This window comes from Lepisma saccharinum, chromosome 1, assembly GCF_977018435.1.
Source record: "Lepisma saccharinum chromosome 1, izLepSacc3.1, whole genome shotgun sequence".
Classification (NCBI taxonomy): domain Eukaryota; kingdom Metazoa; phylum Arthropoda; class Insecta; order Zygentoma; family Lepismatidae; genus Lepisma; species Lepisma saccharinum.
Window position 1 is genome coordinate 30,743,443 of NC_139229.1, and position 18,820 is coordinate 30,762,262.

Sequence of the window (18,820 nt, forward strand, 5' to 3'; positions counted from 1 at the left end):
GTGCATTTCTGTTGCAAAACATTGAAAAGATTATCCGTGAAAACAAATATCTTGCCATACAAACACAGTAGAAATAAAAAATTCAGGGGAATTGAGGCATGTAAGCAAACCAGTTGCACAATTAACAGTCTCTGGATCCAGAATAACTATTAAACTGACAAATTTATGATAAAATCCAATAATTTGCACAATTTATTGAGATTATATTTTTTTATAAAAATAATAGAAAGGGTAATCTTGATCTTAATATATCATGTTAACTTTTTTGTTGTTGTTGTGTTTTAAATTTGTCATTTTAAACAGGTTTTATATGTCTTCGTTCAAATAATTGTAAAGACTTAATCATTGATAACCTTGGTGGAAAAAACAGCATTTTAAAATAATTTAGCCAAGTGAGAGCTTTGTAGGCAACTGAAACACTGCTACAAAAATTATTTTATGTATTGAAATAAAAGTGTTATTGAAAGTAACAAGCAATGTACACCATCAAGATTTTTTTTTTAACAAAGTCTTATTGTATTAATTTTATTCCATATTCGTTCAGAAATATATAATTTTTAATAGTTGATACTTATCCACATGTGGGGACTATCCTTTCATGTTTGAATGTCAGTATTGAAGTCCAGTTTCAAACACTGACTAAACAACAATTTTTCCATCAACATTTTGATTTTGTCCTTAATTTCCACACAGTTCATCCTGTAGACAGTACACGCATGGATTTAGTGATACCGGGAGAACAACATTTCTACCTTAAGGCAGCCACATCTCAAGAACGCCAACAATGGCTTGTAGCTCTGGGAAGTGCCAAAGCGTGTGTCACTACAAAAAGTAGGAAAGATTCGAGTAAGTGTGAGTATGTGCTTTTGTTTTTTCCTCTAGGAATTACGAAACTCTGTAATAGATTTGTTTTCGTAGTATTGGTGTGTATTAGGTATGGACCAGTGCGAAATTTTTGCAGATATTGAGATAAACAATTGAGAAAAATTACCAATTCCAAATATCCTACCAATCCGATATAAAATTGCAAAAGTTCCTTAAATAGTGTAACTTGTTCGTGAACTTCCTTAATTTAATGTCTGTAACCAGCTGATTATAATGTATTTGGCTTTTAGAAAAAATATTTAGACATTTACTTTACTAAACCATGATACATGAATTATATGGCGGAATTTTGCACTAAATTAGAGGGAATATATTTATAGTCATGTCAGCTCGATAAAATATAAATGTTACATGTTTTTTTTATAAAATTACCATAAAATTGAATATTTTATTGCCTAGTTCTAGATCAGTACTCCTAAGATGCAATGTTGTTAAGAGTGTAGGGAGTGGACAAAATTATTGAATATATATATTTTTTTACAGTGATCTGATGTTCTTTTAATTTTAGATTTTATAATAATTTATACATATCATGCATTGTATTTTTTGCTCTTAATAATATATGCACCATCTTCAAATAAAATCTTTTCAGTCAGTATTTTAGTGTAAATCCATGCAGTGTATTCAGCTACGTGTTTGTAGTAGAAACACCATTAATAATAGACTGCCAGGATTGAAAATGGTTAGAATAAGTCAGTTTTTTGCAAGATTTGTCAGTAAAGTCAGTATTTTTTGTGTTGACTGCAATTTGTGATTTCTTTGTTATTGTTTTTCAAGGTGGTTTGATTTAAATCAGGTGATTTTTAAAAAATCATAATCACTGATTTAAATCGCTTTATAGAAATAATTTATAGAATAATGTACATTAGGATTTTGTTGATATCAGTGGCGGAAGTGCATCAATCTCGTAATCATTGAATGATGTTTATTAGGCTCTAAGAAAAGAAACTAAATATATGTACTGATGGGGTGAAGCTCTTATGAAAGAATATGTAAACTGTAAACACACGTAAATTTATCTTGATTTAACATTCAATATTTTTCATAAGTAAAAATAGCAAACATTTTGTGTAGATTAATATACAAAATAGTACATTTAGAGTGTTTTACACTGACATCATTATAGTTTCATTAACACACACAACAAACATTTCCATAGTAGGTTCATATAAACAGTATCGAAAACTGAAAATGTATACAGTATTTACATATATTTTTTTATGTACAAAATGTACAAGCAATTTTAAGCATGTTTTTTTTTTTAAATAGAAAAATCATCAAAAATGATAATTGAAATAATGGGTCAGTCGGTAACGTGTCTGACTACCATGCTAAAGGTCCCGGGTTCGATCTGGGAACTTTTCTAACGTTGGAAGCGGCGCCGGTGCCCACCCAGCATCGAATAACATGGGTACCTGGGGGAAACCCTGGGGGGTAAAAGCGGTCAGGGGCGTGGTGCTGATCACATCACCCCCACTCACGACCGGATCAAGAAAGTGTGGGGCATTACCCCAACACCCCCTATATGCCTTCATAGTGTGGGGCTATGCACAGGAAAGCACTTTATCGTTTTTACCTTTTGAAATATTTTTTTAAAATAAAAATCATGTTTTTTATCCTCACTGTTGTTATTAGATTTTGGAGGATACATGATGACTAGGGAGCAGATTTTTAGGTAATTTTTCTTTGGAAGTAGAGTGCTGACCGTACTGCAATCTTATCTGTGAAGTCTTATTTCACATATAAATGCATAATTTTATACCTGTAACACATAAAATGCATATTTCTAGGAAAAGGACATTTTAGCCATTATAAACAAAATAAAGTTTTCAAATCTTTATTTAAAGGCATATTTTGGAGTTAATGCATGAGAGAGAGAAAATATGCGGTAAATTAATAAATTGCTATCCAATTCGGGACTCCACAACATACTAAGAGTGTGTGGTCAATGCGGAATGTCCTCAGAACAGGGCATGCAGCCAAGGACGTTTTATCCCCGAAAGATTTATCAAGTACTAAAATTAAATAATGAAAAATATATTATTTTAGCCTTTGTTTGTCCTCTGAACTTATTGGAAGACAAGGATTACATTGGGATTATACGACTTTGAGGGACAGTAAGGACGTATTTAGGGGGTCCGGACCCCTTCCCCCACCTGAAAGACTTATTAAGTACGAAAATTAAATGAAAATATACTCATTTAGCATTTGTTGTATAATTTCCTCTGAACTTATTGGAAGTCAAAGATTACATTTGGATCATACGGCTTTGAAGGACAGGAAGGATGTATTTAGGGGGTCTGGACCCCCCCACCCGAATGACTATGAAGTACGAAAATTAAATATAATGAAAATATATTCGTTTAGCATATGTTGTATAATTTCCTCTGAGCTTGTTGGAAGACCAGGATTATATTGGGATCATACGGCTTTGAAGGGCAGGAAGAATGTATTTAGAAGGGTACAGGGGTGCGGACCCCCCTCCCTCCCAAAAGACTTACGAAGTACTAAAATTAAGTAATGAAAATATTAGCATTTGTTGCATAATCGATGGTTATTAATTTCCTTTGAACTTTTTAGAAGGCAAGGATTATATTGGGATCATACGGCTTTGAAGGACATTAGAAAGAAGATTTATGTACACTACTACTCAAAATAATATGCATAAAATATTAATCAGAAACTTACTTTTCTCCAACTACATGTAACATCATTTTTGTTATCTCATAAATTTTCAATTACTCATCTATTTGACATTAATTTCATTGCCAGGGCACTTCTTTTTATGTAAATTATTCCAATCTTAACTACAGGTAAGCTACGTACTGAATATGCGCTGTTATATCTCTATTCTTATAGTCTTTTTACCTATTCATGTAATAATAATATAATATTTATTTATGTATTGTATATAGTATTAATTTGATTTAATAAAATTATTTTAATTTAAACATTATTATTATTTGTGAGACACTTGGTTTGGATCCCCCCCCCCCCCTTCCCCCTCAAACATATTTGTAGATACGTGCCTGCATGCAGCAACTTCAAGTGCACCAATCCTTGCCGAGGTACCTGCAGCATCAATGCACGTTGTGAAGTCATCAACCATAATCCCATCTGCAGCTGCCCTTCAGGATATAGTGGAGATCCATTCCTCTACTGGAGTGCTACTGCAGTGTGCGAGCTTTGTTCAGTTAGCAGATTGGTGTTGAAAGTGAAAGGAAGTTCAGGTTCATACGTTCAGGAATTCTTCAGTGAACTCCTGAGTGTGTTTACAACTGAAGGGAAAATGTTACTTTGTCAACCATGTGGCAAAGCAATTCATGCAGGGGTCCCGGTTTTGAATCCCAACCCAGCCATTGGTGTTCTTTGTGAATGTCCCTTCAACATATCTTCACAATTAGGCAAAAAAAGCGAAGTAAAATAAATCAAATCAATCGGTCAAATGATGTCACCCAGTATTTATCAGGAAACAAATGTTCCGATGCAGCTTCACATGTTGCTTTCATGGCAAGTGTTTATAGAAGCCCCAATATGTTCATATGAAGGACATTCTAAGTGTTCGCAATAATATTTAGTTTTAAGTAGAACATTTGTTGCAGTGAACATTCCACTGAAGAAAATAAACAACTACCTGTTACAATACATACAATATCTGCCTCCCGATGAATCCACATTACGTAAACACTACCTCCCAGAGGTGCGCCATGTGCGTTCAGTATTATCCTTTTCAAAAGTTTGCAACACTGGAGGAAATCGGGAAAATTCCCTTCACCGATTATGCAATCCCGTTTCACTGTTCATTGGAGGAGCTGTCTCACGTCACTACTTGCGCAGAGACTTGTTCTCGTTCGCCAGGTCTACAGTTAGCTGGTATGGACTGTAGATGCAATTTTTGTGGTAGTTCTTTTGTAAGTTCATAATTTTCCTCATCCTTGCATCTAGCGTAAGAATAGAAAATGTACAGTACAGTGTTTTGCCTGTTCTTTTGTTTTGTGTGTGTATGTATGTGTGTTGAAAATAGCTGCATTATGTACATATAACTCCCAGTTCATTTAAAAAGCTGTTTTTCTGCAGCCGATTCCAATCCTGACACACTTAAGTCCAAGAAGTCTGAACTGAGGCTCTACTGTGATCTTCTTATGCAACAAGTGCATATGGTGAAAACTTCTGCAACTCAAGAGGGTGGGCCTCAGGTGGAGGTAGGTTGTATTTCAATTATTAATTGATGGCTTAGTTCATCACTTACCCAACAGCTTTCGTTTTGCAATTAATTCCGTCAAAATGGTAAAATAATAATAATACAATTGTTTTTTTTTAAAGAATTGAAGTTATAACATATACTTATTTTTTCCAAGTTTGTTGTGTTAAGGAGAAGAGTGACAATTTTGCACCAGTTGTGCATTTATTTCAATATGGTCCGAATGGGCAATGCTACTGAAGAAAAAATGCCGGTGTTGAAGAGAGTATGAATTTCTTCACACGTTGCAAGTGAAAAAGGTTTTTAAAGTTGATTATTAAACTAGATACGATGTTTGAAAAATATGATGAATAAGAATTTTCAGAAACCCATGTATTCCTTATGGGGAATCAATTTCAAGTTATGGCTAGTCAAATGAAAGTTTCGACTTTTCTCCCTGTCAATTACTACTTCAGTCTGTCCTTTTCCCGTTGATATCTATTCTATGCCATCAGAATTTGATATTCCGAAGAGAACAAGTCAAATAATACTTCCATAAGCTCAATGAATTTCTCCTTGCCTCCTACTGCCATTCTGGCAGTGTTGCCAAACCTGATGTGCATAAAAGAGTAAAAACTTACGTAAAGATTTACGAAACTGTATAAAGTGCCTCCTAGGGAAATTTTAGGTGTCAATGAATGGGGGTGGGGCTGCTGTGTTTACCGTTAGCCGTTAGTGATGGCAATTTATTCTTAGTTTTTACCATCTAGATCAATAATCCACAGATGGACGTATGAAATGAAAAATAAAGGTTTCCCAGATAACAATATTACGTCCTCTTCACGTTAGCCAAGGCACTATAAAAAAAAGTAGCTGGGGAGGTAAGTGGGGGTGGGGCGACGAAGCAAATATAACAATATCATGTGCAAGATGTATACTTATGGCAAAAGTTGGTGTATGTAAGCCGGAGCCAATGATAGCACCATAGTGGGGCAGGGAGGCATGCGCCCCAGTTCAACGAAAGAGCCAGACCTGGCTCAAAATGAGCTAAGTTCACAACAGTGCTGTAGATTTCCCCATAGTACAGCCAAATTACGTTTTTAACAAAATACCAAAAACAGTATACTTACAATTTGTGAGTGAATCATTTATAAAACAACGTTTCGGGAGTAGACTGCTTCCTTGAGGTTCTTTCCTTGGCTAGCGCTACTAGGAGTAAGGGGATAGGTTATGGTAAAAAAGGTTGCTAAAACTTTCCAATGTTAGATAAAACTTCCATGCCCAATTCTTTGGCTTTTAACACACAATGGGGTTTTATGATGAAAGAATTGGGCGTGATATTTTAACAAAACATTGGAAAGTTTTTAGCAACCTTTTTTACCATAGTGAAACCTATCTCCTTACTCCTTGTTTTACACCAAGCTGACGTGGCAAAATGCGATAGCGCTACCCAAGGAAAGAACCTGAAGAAGTGAGCAGTCGACTTACGAAACGTTGTTTTATAAACGATTCATACTCACAACTCATAAGTATGTTAATACGTAATTTGTCATAAAGTGAGTAATTCGCACAAGCACAAAATATGAATTTAGTACAGCCAGGTAACTGTTTCTTGCAGGGCAACGAGGCCTTGGCACCTGGATCCACAGCCAGGGTAATCCTCTGTGTGCTGAATTTTTCCTTTACATCTTCAGCTTTTAATAGGTAAAGAGATTTTATCGTCTGAAACGCTGTGTTTTTGGTTCTTGTTAAGTAGTGAAAGAAGGAATTTGTTTTTAAAATTATGTTAGGGAGTTTTTAATAGATATCTTTTCTGAGATTTCGGTCTGTGTATGAGACCTGTGGCCACCCACTATCATGAGGAAATTGGGGAGCTACTAACCTGGTCTCGAAACCTACAACAATGACTAGGGGCTCGCCATGCTGACCACACCACCCCGTAACTGGTTGGATGATTTCCCACCTCGTCAGGTGGGAGTGAGGTGGTAGGTAGGTCCCGGCCATCATGGCCTGTTGGGCCACGGGTTTAAAAAAATCTTTTATTTTGTTGCTAGGGCCTGTCCTTGATTTTTTTGTAGTGAAGGGGCTTATACTGTGTGATGGCCCAAAATAACCTATGCACTGACATGCCCGTAATATCAAAATCAATCAACTCTGCAAGCACTTCCGTCATTCTTGTTGAAACTACTTGCGATCCACAGGGAAGGCAATGGTGGCAATCCTCCCCTCTCAACTGCCCAAACTGTGTTTTTGCTTGAATAATAATGCATTTGACAACCTAAGTGTTTCAGGCATGTTCCTGTTGTACTTTCAGCTGTAGCAGGGGAAATTTAGTTAGTCTCCTATATTAATACCACTTGGTTCATCGAAACAATTGGATGAGTGCAGCACCGGCCAGCTTGCTCGCTCTGACTGCTCCCATATTCTTAGTAACTCTTCATTCTTGTTCCCTAAGGTCCAAGTGTGTGATCCCTATAATTATCACTGCCTGATAGATACTGGTATATATTAATCTGATGTTTTCTACTTATCTCTTTAGACAAGAAGAATTTCTTCAATGCTGGCAAGCAAATTCTAGTATTAATTTAATCAGTTATTTTAATAACAGACTAGCCTTTATAATGAGTGTATTGCAGATTTGTTATTGGTAAGTGTTTTGTTATGAATATTCATTTTCTATATTTTTCATTTATTTTTGTATTCTGGTATCTGAAACATTCTTCAGAATTGAATCATTTTTCCTCATAAAATGGTAAACTTTTGAAATGAATAGTGTGTTTGCAACAGACGCCAAACACAGATATGTATTCATGATGTGTGCAGTAAACATGGTTCATGGTGTTTAAAAAAAGAAGGTAACTGAACATACATTTGTTGTTTAAATGGAGCAGGTCCTTACCTGCTTCCATGCCGATTTACAAACCTTTTGTACAAATAGTGGTTTGGATTTCGAGCAGTAAGTCTTTCAGCAAGACTGAGCCACCCCACACATCAGCAGTGGTAATGTGGCATTCGTCGAGGAAATCTTTCTCAATAGGGTCGTTTCCAGGGGATGTACCTTTCCTTATTCTGCCAGAAGGCCGGACCTCACATTGTGTGATGATTTTCTGGGGAGCATCGGAAAGGAACAGTTTTTCAAACCGGTACCATGTACCCTTCATGAACTGCATGCAAGCATTGAGTCTGAGATAACTGCTGTAACTCCAGATCAGTGTGTTGCCATGGTTGCACTGATCATTGACTGTATGGAGTACGTAGTGAATAATGACGGACACCATGTGGAGCATGTAGTTGCGTAAAAATGAGCAGAATAAAGCTTTGGTTTGAGTGCTGAGTTCCAGCTACCTTTTTTTTATAAACACCCTGTACAACAAATAATGTATGCTCTTGATGAGAGAATGGGTGAAATTAGCTTTTGGAAGGTAGAGTCTTTTTTTGCTCCTCCAGCAACAGGTTGGAGAACAGATCTCCCAAACTGAAACTGCAGGAAGTTGGATCGTGTGGTAAGCTTGTGCTTTGGTACCAGAATATCAGATAAAGAGAGGTTTGTTCTACATGCTTTTAAAAGTGCCAAGTTACCATGTATTATCATGAAATTTTATGTATTAAGATATCCTGAGGATAATGGAAGTAAACGTTGCAACAAGCGCATCTGTAAAATATTTAAATTTTGTGAAGCATCCAGAACCAAACAATAAAGGACATCCAACATCCCAAATTATTAGTGGCTTATTCTGAAAATTTGACCTGGTTTAAAGCAACAGTTCTTATTATTATATGTATTTGTTATACAGTGTTATTACAAATGATCTTTCTGATTACAAACTTGAATAACTCACGTGTAATAACACTCAGATACATGAAAGTTGTATCAATGGAAAGGGAAACTCAAAAAGTTTCAGTGGTTGGTATAACTGTCACGTAGTTATTGATTTCATTACTAGGGGCGATAGGAGAGAAAATGGCTGGCAAGGAAGACAGGAAGGCTTTTTGTGTGCTGGATTTTCACATCTGCCAGTCTATTATCACTGTGCAACGTAATTTTAGAATAAAGTTTGGTGAAGATACACCCAGTGGGCCTAGTATCCTTAAGTGGTATTCTGACTTTAAAGCAAGGGGATGCATCTGCAAGCGAAAGTCAACCGGCCGTCCACCAGTAAGTGAGGCAACTGTGGAGCGTGTGAGAGAGAGTTTCATACGAAGTCCACAGAAACCCACCACCACAACCAGCAGCAAATTAGACATCCCGCAACCAACTGTGTGGAAGATTTTACGCAAATGTATGCGGTTCCATTCGTACCGTCTGCAATTGTTGCAGGCCCTGAGACCGTACGACAAAGCCAAGAGACTGTCTTTCTGCGAGGACATGCAAATTGAAATGGAAACTGATGGTTTCACGGAATCATTGGTGTTCAGCTATGAAGCCACCTTCCACCAGTCAGGCAAAGTGCACAAAAATAATGTCAGGATCTGGGGTTTAGAAAATCCTAGAGGTTATGTGGAGCATGTACGCAACTCCCCCAAGTTGAATGTTTTTTGCACTATCAGCCATGAAAAGGTGTATGGCCTTTTCTTTTTCGACGAGAACACAATCACGGGGATTTCATCCCTACAAATGTTACGTACATGGCTTCTTCCATAACTGGAACAGGATATTGAAGGTTTAATTTTTCAACAGGATAGTGCACCACCCCATTTCCACTTAGATGTCAGACGTGGACTGAATAGGCGACTACCAAAGAGATGGACTGGGCGTTCTGGTCGTGACGATAGTGAACGTTTGCGTTGGCCTCCACGTTGCCCTGACCTTACACCCTGTAACTATTTTCTCTGGGGTTTTGTCAAACAACAAGTGTATCGGCCACATTTACCACCTACCATCCAGGATCTTTGCATTCGCATCACAGAGGCCATTGCATTAGTGGATCGTCCAATGTTACAACCTGTATGGCAGGAATTGGGCTACAGGTTCAGTGTGTGTCGGATGACACAGGGAGCTCACATTGAGCACATGTGATGTGATGTTGTGAACTAAATGTAATTCAAAACTTTTTGAGTTTCCCTTTCCATAGATATCATTTTCATGTATTTGAGTGTTATTAAACTTGAGTATTTCAAGTTTGTAATCGGAAAGATCATTTGTAATAACCCTGTATATTAATTAGATATAATGTAAATAAAACTCCAATGCAGGTAACAAAACAGAAGTCTGACAATTTCAAATATTCCGGCAATTTCTATATTTATGAAAAAAGTTGTTGCCGGCGATAAACCAGATAACGTGGAGAATATGCCACTGCAAATTATAGTTTTATGCTCAGAGAAAAATTAACATTCGGATACTCTCTTGTAGTGTATATACCTACGAGGGGAATGCCAAAAGTTTTTAGCTCTGCCCACAAAAATCATCCAACTGAAACCAGACATTTACACTTTTTCAAAGTACTCTCCATGGACACTAATACACTTTTGCATCTTTTGAAACCACTTAGAAAATTGTTCATTCCACACACTTTCGGCAATGTTGTTCACAGCCTCCAAATAAGCAGCAATGGCATCATCATCAGATGAAAAGTGACATCCACGCAACTGTTCCTTCACTTTGGGCAGCAAATAGGGTGGATGTGGCAACACTCTGACTCCTTCGCGGCTCAAAAAGTCTACGGTTCTTGAAGCACTGTGGGAACTTGCATTGTCATGATGCAGCAGCAGATGACCAAGTTTTGATCTTGGGTGTTGGGCCTTCCATTTTGTGAACGCATTGGGAAGGCAAACTGTTGAGTACCACTCAGAATTCACTGTACGCTGATTTTCAAGTGCAACTGGCGCAACATGTCTCTTCCGTGAGAAAAAAGATGCCACAATTTTCTTTCCAACACTTCGAGCTCTCTTCACTTTTGTTGGGGGTTCTTCATTCTCGAAGCACCACACTTGCGACTGCTGCTTTGTAAGTGGATCGTAATGGTAAATCCATGTTTCGTCACCCATGACGATGTTGTAAACATCATGACTTGCACCTTGGTTGAATTTCTCCAACATAAATTCACACCACTCCACCCTCCCCTCTTTTTCCATCTCCGTGAGTAATCCTAAGTGTTCATGCACAATTGTCTGTGCTGCTGTTGACCCAATGTTGAGAGTCGTTTCTATCACCAAAAAAAAAATTATGGGGATCATCTTTCGCCATTTGCCTCACAGCTTTGATGTTTTCGGGTGTCACTGCAGTGTTAGGCCGTCCGGTACGAGGTTCATTTTCAAGTGACACATGGCCCCTTTTAAATTCTCGAAACCAATTTCCAACACTGGCTCGTGAAGTGGCAGATTCCCCTAAAGTATTCACTAAACTTTCAACGCACTGCTCTGCGGTTAAGCCTTTTTTTTAATTGAACAAAATCATGGCACGAAAGTCACGTCTTGACAACTCCATGACTAACAACAACAATGGATGACGCGCGCTGCTTTATCGCTCTTACCTCTCACCCCACTATCGCTGACTCACTCTAGCCATTGTTTGCTCAAGGTCAATAAACATCAGGCTGTCAAATGCAACACATGCACAGTTGCTGCAATGTTACATTATTGCACTGCTAAAAACTTTCGGCATGCTCCTCGTATTTTGTTCAATTAAAAATTACAGTAATTCAAATATAGTTTGTAGTAACGAAATTGTCTCATCACCTTGTTCGCTCTTTCTGCTAGATAGTGGAACAATAGTTTTATTTGCTCCATTGCTGCTGTTGTGTCTAGTACATTGCACATTGCATTAAACAGAGTGTATCAAAAATGACCACAGTCAGACACTTCTGGATTTCAACGATTCCATTGGAAAATAATAGGAGTGTTACAATGCAGAAGTGTCTGTGGCTGTACCACCAACCAGGAGTAAACAAAGAAATGATGTGCTACCTTATCCATCCTTGTTCCTGCAATGTGTTCATAAAGGTAGTGGTCGTTCGAAATTAATCAGAAATCAACAAGAGCAGCAATGCGAAAATATCAGTCACGTTTAACTGTGCTCAACCATGAATAGAAAATAGGTATTTGTTTATTATTTCTATAGCCTCATATATACACATGTGTGTGTGTGTTTAAAATAGGACTGCTGCAACATATACTAATACCAATATTCTTACCAATTACCACCGATACCAATACCAATGTTGGAAAATTTTAACAGTTAAAAGGTGTTCAAGACATTGATTAATATTAGTGGGTCAGAATTGCACTACAGTTATAATCATCAATTTACCAGAGTTTTGCCTTTAACCTTTTGCTGCCCAAGCGTCTCGAACGAGATACCCAAAAGTAACCCTCACAAAACCAAGCGTCTCGAACGAGATACCCAAAAGTAACCCTCACAAAACCAAGCGTCTTGAACGAGACGCTGTGTCAAGGTCGTAGTTTTTACGTTATAACTTTTCTATTTTTGTCTAGAATTTCGATTTTATTTTTTTATATTGTTCCTAACACATGTATTTAACAGAAATGGTTTTTTGCATTTTTTTTTGTCTTCATGAAAATGGAGGGGAAAAGGCGGGAAAAGGTACTTCTCTTTTGCGGCTCTTTTCAACGTCAAATTTTTGCCGACAAAGGAAGACCGGCTTTGTTGTTCTAAAGCAATGCTTTTCACGTCCTCCTGCTATCTGCGTTCGAAGGAAGCTTGTTTATAAGTATCCGATGTCAAAATGAAAGTTTTCTGTGAGGGCGGAAGCAGGGGGGGGGGGGGGGGAACTGGTTGTTGAATCTGCGTTGTGAGAATGGGAATTCGAAGCATGCTGAAGGAAACCTTTGTTTGTGAGCACAAGTGTTCCACAATGTTGAGCAGAGGTCACAAAGCATTGTCTAAAAATAGAATGTTCATATCTCCAGGGCAAATAGTCTCTGAGCTGTAGTCAATTCAATGTAACTCTGCATTTCGCTCAATTCCGAAGCTTGAGACAGTGGCGTACAAGCCTTTCGTTTCAGGGGTACAGCTCACGTTACATTGGTCATACGGCAATGATGCAAATATTTTTCTGTTTCTTACATGCCAGCGATAATTTCTATGTGCATTTTGAACTTTTCATATCCTTTTTTTCGGGGGGGCAGGGGGGGGAGAAACCATTTTTAAAAAAAAAAATTCAGGGGATTTCCCCCCTTTCCCCCTCCATATGTGCGCCGAATGTGCATAATTATATATCGTCTGATTCTGTGATTCATTCTGCGTACAACGGTATGTAGTTCATATCTCCAGGGCAAATAGTCTCTGAGCTAAAGTCATTTCAAGGTACTGCTGCATTTTAAAGCTTGAATCAGTGGCGTGCCGACAATTCCTTTTGGGGGTATAACTCAAGTTACATTGGTCATATGATAATAATGCAAATAGTTTTGTGTTCCTTACATGGTAGCGATCATTTCCATGTGCATGTCGACACTATCATGTACTTTTTGCTTGAGGGGAGGGTGGGGGAACAAATTTTTTTTTCCCCGAAATTTTGGAATTTTGAGAGTTAGCCCCTCCCCCCCGCCACATATACGACGAATTTGCAAAAATTTCATATAGTCTGAATCTCTGGTTCATTCCGCGTACAACGGTATATCACCCATCTCTCTAGGGCAATTAGCCTCCGATCTACACTCATTTAATTGAAACTCTGCATTTTGCTCAAAATCGGCTCGGGCAATAGAGGCTTACTTGTGAAAAAGACCTTGGGCGGCAAAAGGTTAAACAATATTCAAAAAATTACATTGGAATGTAAAGATACCTGTTACATAATTACAAAATACAGTTTTTCATATGATATTTGAGAAAAGTCAATAGAAACTTTGAGTATTGCACAACTTTCAGGGTAATTAGACTCTACATGTCACACAGCATTTTTGTGAACCCTGCGAACGATCAAAACTCCAGAAAAGTTGCTGGTGTTGTCCTATTCCGATACGTAGAGGCACATATTTTTGGTAAATAAAAAGCAAAATTTCGGCACAAAAACAAAGTCAATTTCGGATTCTAAAGCGGTAAATAAAATAAAATTTCGGTGTTATAGCGGTGAAAAAACTGATCAAACCAGTATATAAGATGACATTTTGGTTTTAAAATTGTGAACATAATCGAATATTTGATTCAAAAACTGTTTTTAAAATAATAAACATAGCCCTTTTAATAGTACATTTATGTAGTTACCAGGGTATTAAGTTTATTCCTTTATATAGAGGTCCATTCTTGCTTCTCAAATATTTACAGCAGAATTAATAAATTTTCCTTAAATTGCATAAGTCACATGATAATTCAAACTTCAGAAAGTGTGGCGTCGGTAAATAAACTCTTAAATTTCACGTATAAGAGTCAATATCGCATTTTGCAGTTCGTTTCGCATCATTTTGTGACAAAACAGGGTAGGAAAATGCACCTCCCATCTTTCAGAAACATTAAAAATTAACATTACAATGTGTTATTTCACATTTCGTGTTTTCGTCAAAAAGCAAATATGCATGCCCCTACCGATACATCTGTATTGGTTCAGCCTTAGTTTAAAATGAAAACGTGATAAGTTAATTTACAAGTTGTATATATTCTTAAAGAAGAATACAACATTGCTTTTTTTAAAAATTTGATGCCCATATATGCTTCTTTTTTTTTTTTCAGAAACTAGATGAAGCAACTAGTTTGCTAAGTGCTACCTGTGATACTTTTATAAAGACTTTAGAAGATTGTATGAAAATCTCAAATGCCAATTTCACTTACGAACTTCCACACCAACACGTGACTGATACAGCTCTTCCAGCAGTTTCAAACCAAGTGAAAGGAAAGGTGAGGAAACTTGTTGTTTTTTTATTTTGTACTGGTAACCAAGTTCATAATAGGCAAGTAGCTTGGTCATGCAAAGTCAAAAGTCCTTTCAGACAGGTCCTTGGGTCTGTCTCCACAACATTTTTTTAGTGTCTCTTGTTTTAAAACAAAGCATCCAGATATTCTGAAAACTTAAATCTAGTGGGTGTCTACAAAGCCCCTCCCTCGTTACAATTGTTTGCACCTACCGAAGTTTTTGGAGAAGTAAAACTTGGGAAAAGTGTGGACAAATATTTCGGACATCCTCAGTAAACCTCCATGTGAACACTTTTAGTTGCACGAAGCACATCTAAGAGAAATTCTACTTCTGCCCCCTTTTTGATAGATTGATTGATTGAATTGCTGTTTTAAGTCCTCTTTATGCACAGTAAGGCTAATCGGGACTGGACCTACAGTTTAAAGTGGGATCCGAACCACTATGTGCCTCCACCAGGTATTGAACCTGGGAGCCCTTGATTATAAGGTGACAACTCTACCAGTACGCCATCGGGGAGGCCAGTTTTGACATTCCTTTGAGGGAATTGATGTAATGACAGCATATATGTCCTGTTATTCAATGTGTTAATATGTGACCCAGGCACGTATCCAGAGGGGGCTTAGGGGGCTCGAGCCCCCCCCCCTGAAAGTTTTAGGTTTACGCTAGATAAAATGACGTTTTTGGTTTCTTGTGGGGTGAAATAAAATAATGTGACAATAATTTAAGCAGAGAAATAATTATCGAGGCAAGACGGAGAATGTTCCGTAACCCTGTTATTGACAATAGCACGTATCCAAGGTGGGAATCAGGAGGCTCGAGTCCCCCTTCAGGAAATGTTTCTGTTTACACTAGATAAAATTAGGATTTTGGCTTCTTGAATAATGTGATGATAATTTGGAAGAAATAATTATCGAGACAAGACGAAGAATGCTCGATCCTCTCCCCAGGAAAATTTTCAGTTTACGATAGATACTGGATACGATTAGGTTTTTGGCTTCTTGAATAATGTGAAAATAATTTAAGGAGAGAGATAATTATCGAGGCAAGACTGAAAATGTTTTATACCCCTGTTGTTGTTAATAGCATGTATCCAAGGTGGGGATGAGGTGGCTCGAGCCCCCCCTCAGGAAATATTTCAAGTTACACTAGATAAAATTAGACTTTTGGCATCTTGAATAACGTGAAGATAATAAATTTATAAATCTGAGAGAAATAATTATCGAGACAAGACGGAGAGTGTTCTATAACCCTATTATTGTCAATAGCACGTATCCAAGGTGGGAATCAGGATGCTCGAGCTCCCTTCAGGAAATGTTTCTGTTTACACTAGATAAAATTAGGATTTTGGCTTCTTGAATAATGTGATGATAATTTGGAAGAAATAATTATCGAGACAAGACGAAGAATGTTCTATAACCCTGTTATTGTTAATAGCACGTATCCAAGGTGGGGTTGAGGTGGCTCGGGGCCTCCCAGGATTTTTTTTTATTTTTCACTAGATAAAATTAGGTTTTTGCCTTCTTGAATAATGTGACGATGATTTAAGGAGATAGACAATTATCGAGGCAAGACTGAGAATGTTCTATAACCCTGTGTGTACATGTCCTGTGTATATCAAATCGTAAGGTGTTGCCTGTATAGTGAACAAGCACAGAAAATATAGGAGAGAGAAGAAAACTGAGGATCATTCCACCGGTTGAGTATAATTTTTTTCTTCTGTAAGAGCTACTACTTCGAGGTTACAATGACAGTGGCCTTATAAGGGAGATTTCACACCGTGTCACCTGAGGATTTCACAAGTCGAAATTAGGTTTGTGCGGCCTTTTGTGTCGCTACGGTGTGAAACGTTGCTGTTGATTGGCCCATTCCAATCGACATGTATCGCATGTCCCTTCGGTCTGAAACCTTCCTAAGTCTTGAAAATCTAAGTTACAAGGATGGAAAATTAGGGCCTTGTTAAGGTTAGGTGTGAAGGCAGGCAGACGACAGCACCCTAAAGGATCATATCCAAACCTGCAGGAAGAATGCATCTTACTTCAATCTCGAATACGGAATGATAAAAACTTCTGGTGAGTTGATTTTAAAAAATGTGTCCAAGATAAAGACTGGCGTGCCCAGGATTTTCGGAAGGGAGAGTGGTTTTACGCGTACTATTTTTGGTGGTCAGTCCTGATTTTGCCATTTTTTTCCTGTCTTTGACGTTCTTTTTTTTTTTTTAAAAAAAAAAAAAGGAATACTGGGTCAAATGGGGTTATGACCTCAACAACCCTCCCTTGGGTACGTCACTGGAGATAAATGAATAAGCATTTGATCATACTGGGAGACGAAACATTAGATGTGTTGGGAACGGAAGGGTTTTCATTGTGCATTAATTGTTTCGAGATCCAGCTGTATTCGAGAAGACTTCCTTTGTTTCTTGCCGATATATGACAAGACAGCGGAAGCTGTGACAGACATTTTTGAACACTTGTGAGTGCTAAGGCCTGAATCTGAACAATTTTATAAGAGCTGCAAACATAGGAGGACAAGACACGTTAGTGGTGTTCAGGCTCGAATCAGAGATACATATTCGAGAGCTGTCTGCATCCAGTTCGCAGCCCACAATTTGAATCTCGCGTTGTCGAGTGGATTATCCATCCTGTGCATGTGTAACAGTTTCGTAAAAACACTCAAAGACACCATAGATGTTTTTATGCCTGATGAGAAGAAATGGACAAACACACATACTGAGATGGTTCCGGCACACAATGTTAATGCATCCAAACAGAGGAGTCGAGTGGAAAAAAATGTTCCGATTTCACGTTCTGATTAAAATGACAGCCTTACAGTGGCGATGATTTAAGGGGTAGTTGCTCCCCATTTTTTGCCTCAACATTATGGCCTCTTAATGTTAAGCTTTGTCTACCAAGATTAAGTAAACTTTCCTTGCACCGCCCTCTGCCCCCCTGTTTTGGAACCCAATTGCCACCACTGGTCTTAAACATACAATTGTGAGGTTCTTACTATACCTCTTAAAAAAATGGTGTTCCTGAAAGGAATTCCTGGATACGTGCCTGATGTGACCTGTGGGTTACAAAGCCTGGACAATTTGCACCTTGTATACACAGAACAGCAATCTGATTTTTTTTGGACTTAGAGGTAAACACTTTTGCACTTGCTCTACACTTTCTTCTGATGTCAATTACCAGCCCTTTGAAGAAAGCTCAGACTCACTCCCTGTTTTCTTGAACTTTTCATCCCAGAACTTTACGTTTTTGACTTCAGGTGGTGTCCTTGCTTAGTTGGTATGAAAGTTTCTTGGAACAGTTTGTGGCAAATGTGTCTCGTTATATGATTTCTTGGGCACAGTTCCTGTTTCACCAACACCACATCAATAATGTGAACCCAATTGCCAATTTTCTTCTTCTTCCTTTAATACTAATTATTCGGAGGCACAATGTATAACTTACAAAATACACTGTCTTTAAGAATGAAAACAAAACCGATTTCATATCTCTAGGGCAATTAGTTCTCGAGTTAATGTTTTTTGTTTTTTTTTGTTTTTTTTGCAGCAAGTTTGAAAAACACGTTCTTTAAAAGGCACCATCTTTAACAGGAATAATCTGTACGCAAGGCTCTGTCAGCTAAAGGTTAAATCACTTCCACTATACTTAGTTTGACTTTTCAGACTCGGACAAATCAAAAATCTCCGAGGTCGCTTCATAGAAATAACAATTACAGAAGGTGCTGCTAAAATCTCCTCTTCCTCATCATTCATTTTCATGGAGTATTTCGCATGTATTGCCAACTAGGCGTGGAACTAGACGGATGAATGTCCCTACACGATGGTACTGTGGGGACATCCATTGATTTCGGCAAAGTGGATTGACCTTGCCAACCGGCATAGTGTGGATGCACCTTAAGAAAACATTTCTGCTTTAGCAGGGAGTTGGGCAAACCTGGATCCCCT

At 37.8% G+C, this 18,820-nt stretch overlaps 1 protein-coding gene across 2 annotated transcripts in view; it reads left to right on the top strand.

Annotated features, from left to right (window-relative positions):
* The window catches only part of LOC145994298 (pleckstrin homology domain-containing family A member 8-like), a 48,494-nt gene that overhangs the window by 6,664 nt on the left and 23,010 nt on the right, over positions 1-18,820 (top strand). The window contains exons 3-5 of one of the 2 annotated variants that reach the window (XM_083130412.1): positions 694-846; positions 4,963-5,087; positions 14,691-14,855. In XM_083130412.1, coding sequence (XP_082986538.1) covers positions 694-846; positions 4,963-5,087; positions 14,691-14,855 — 443 coding nt within the window. Of the gene's footprint in view, positions 1-693; positions 853-4,962; positions 5,088-14,690; positions 14,856-18,820 lie in introns of both variants that reach the window. The other variant, XM_083130405.1, reaches the window with a different exon arrangement.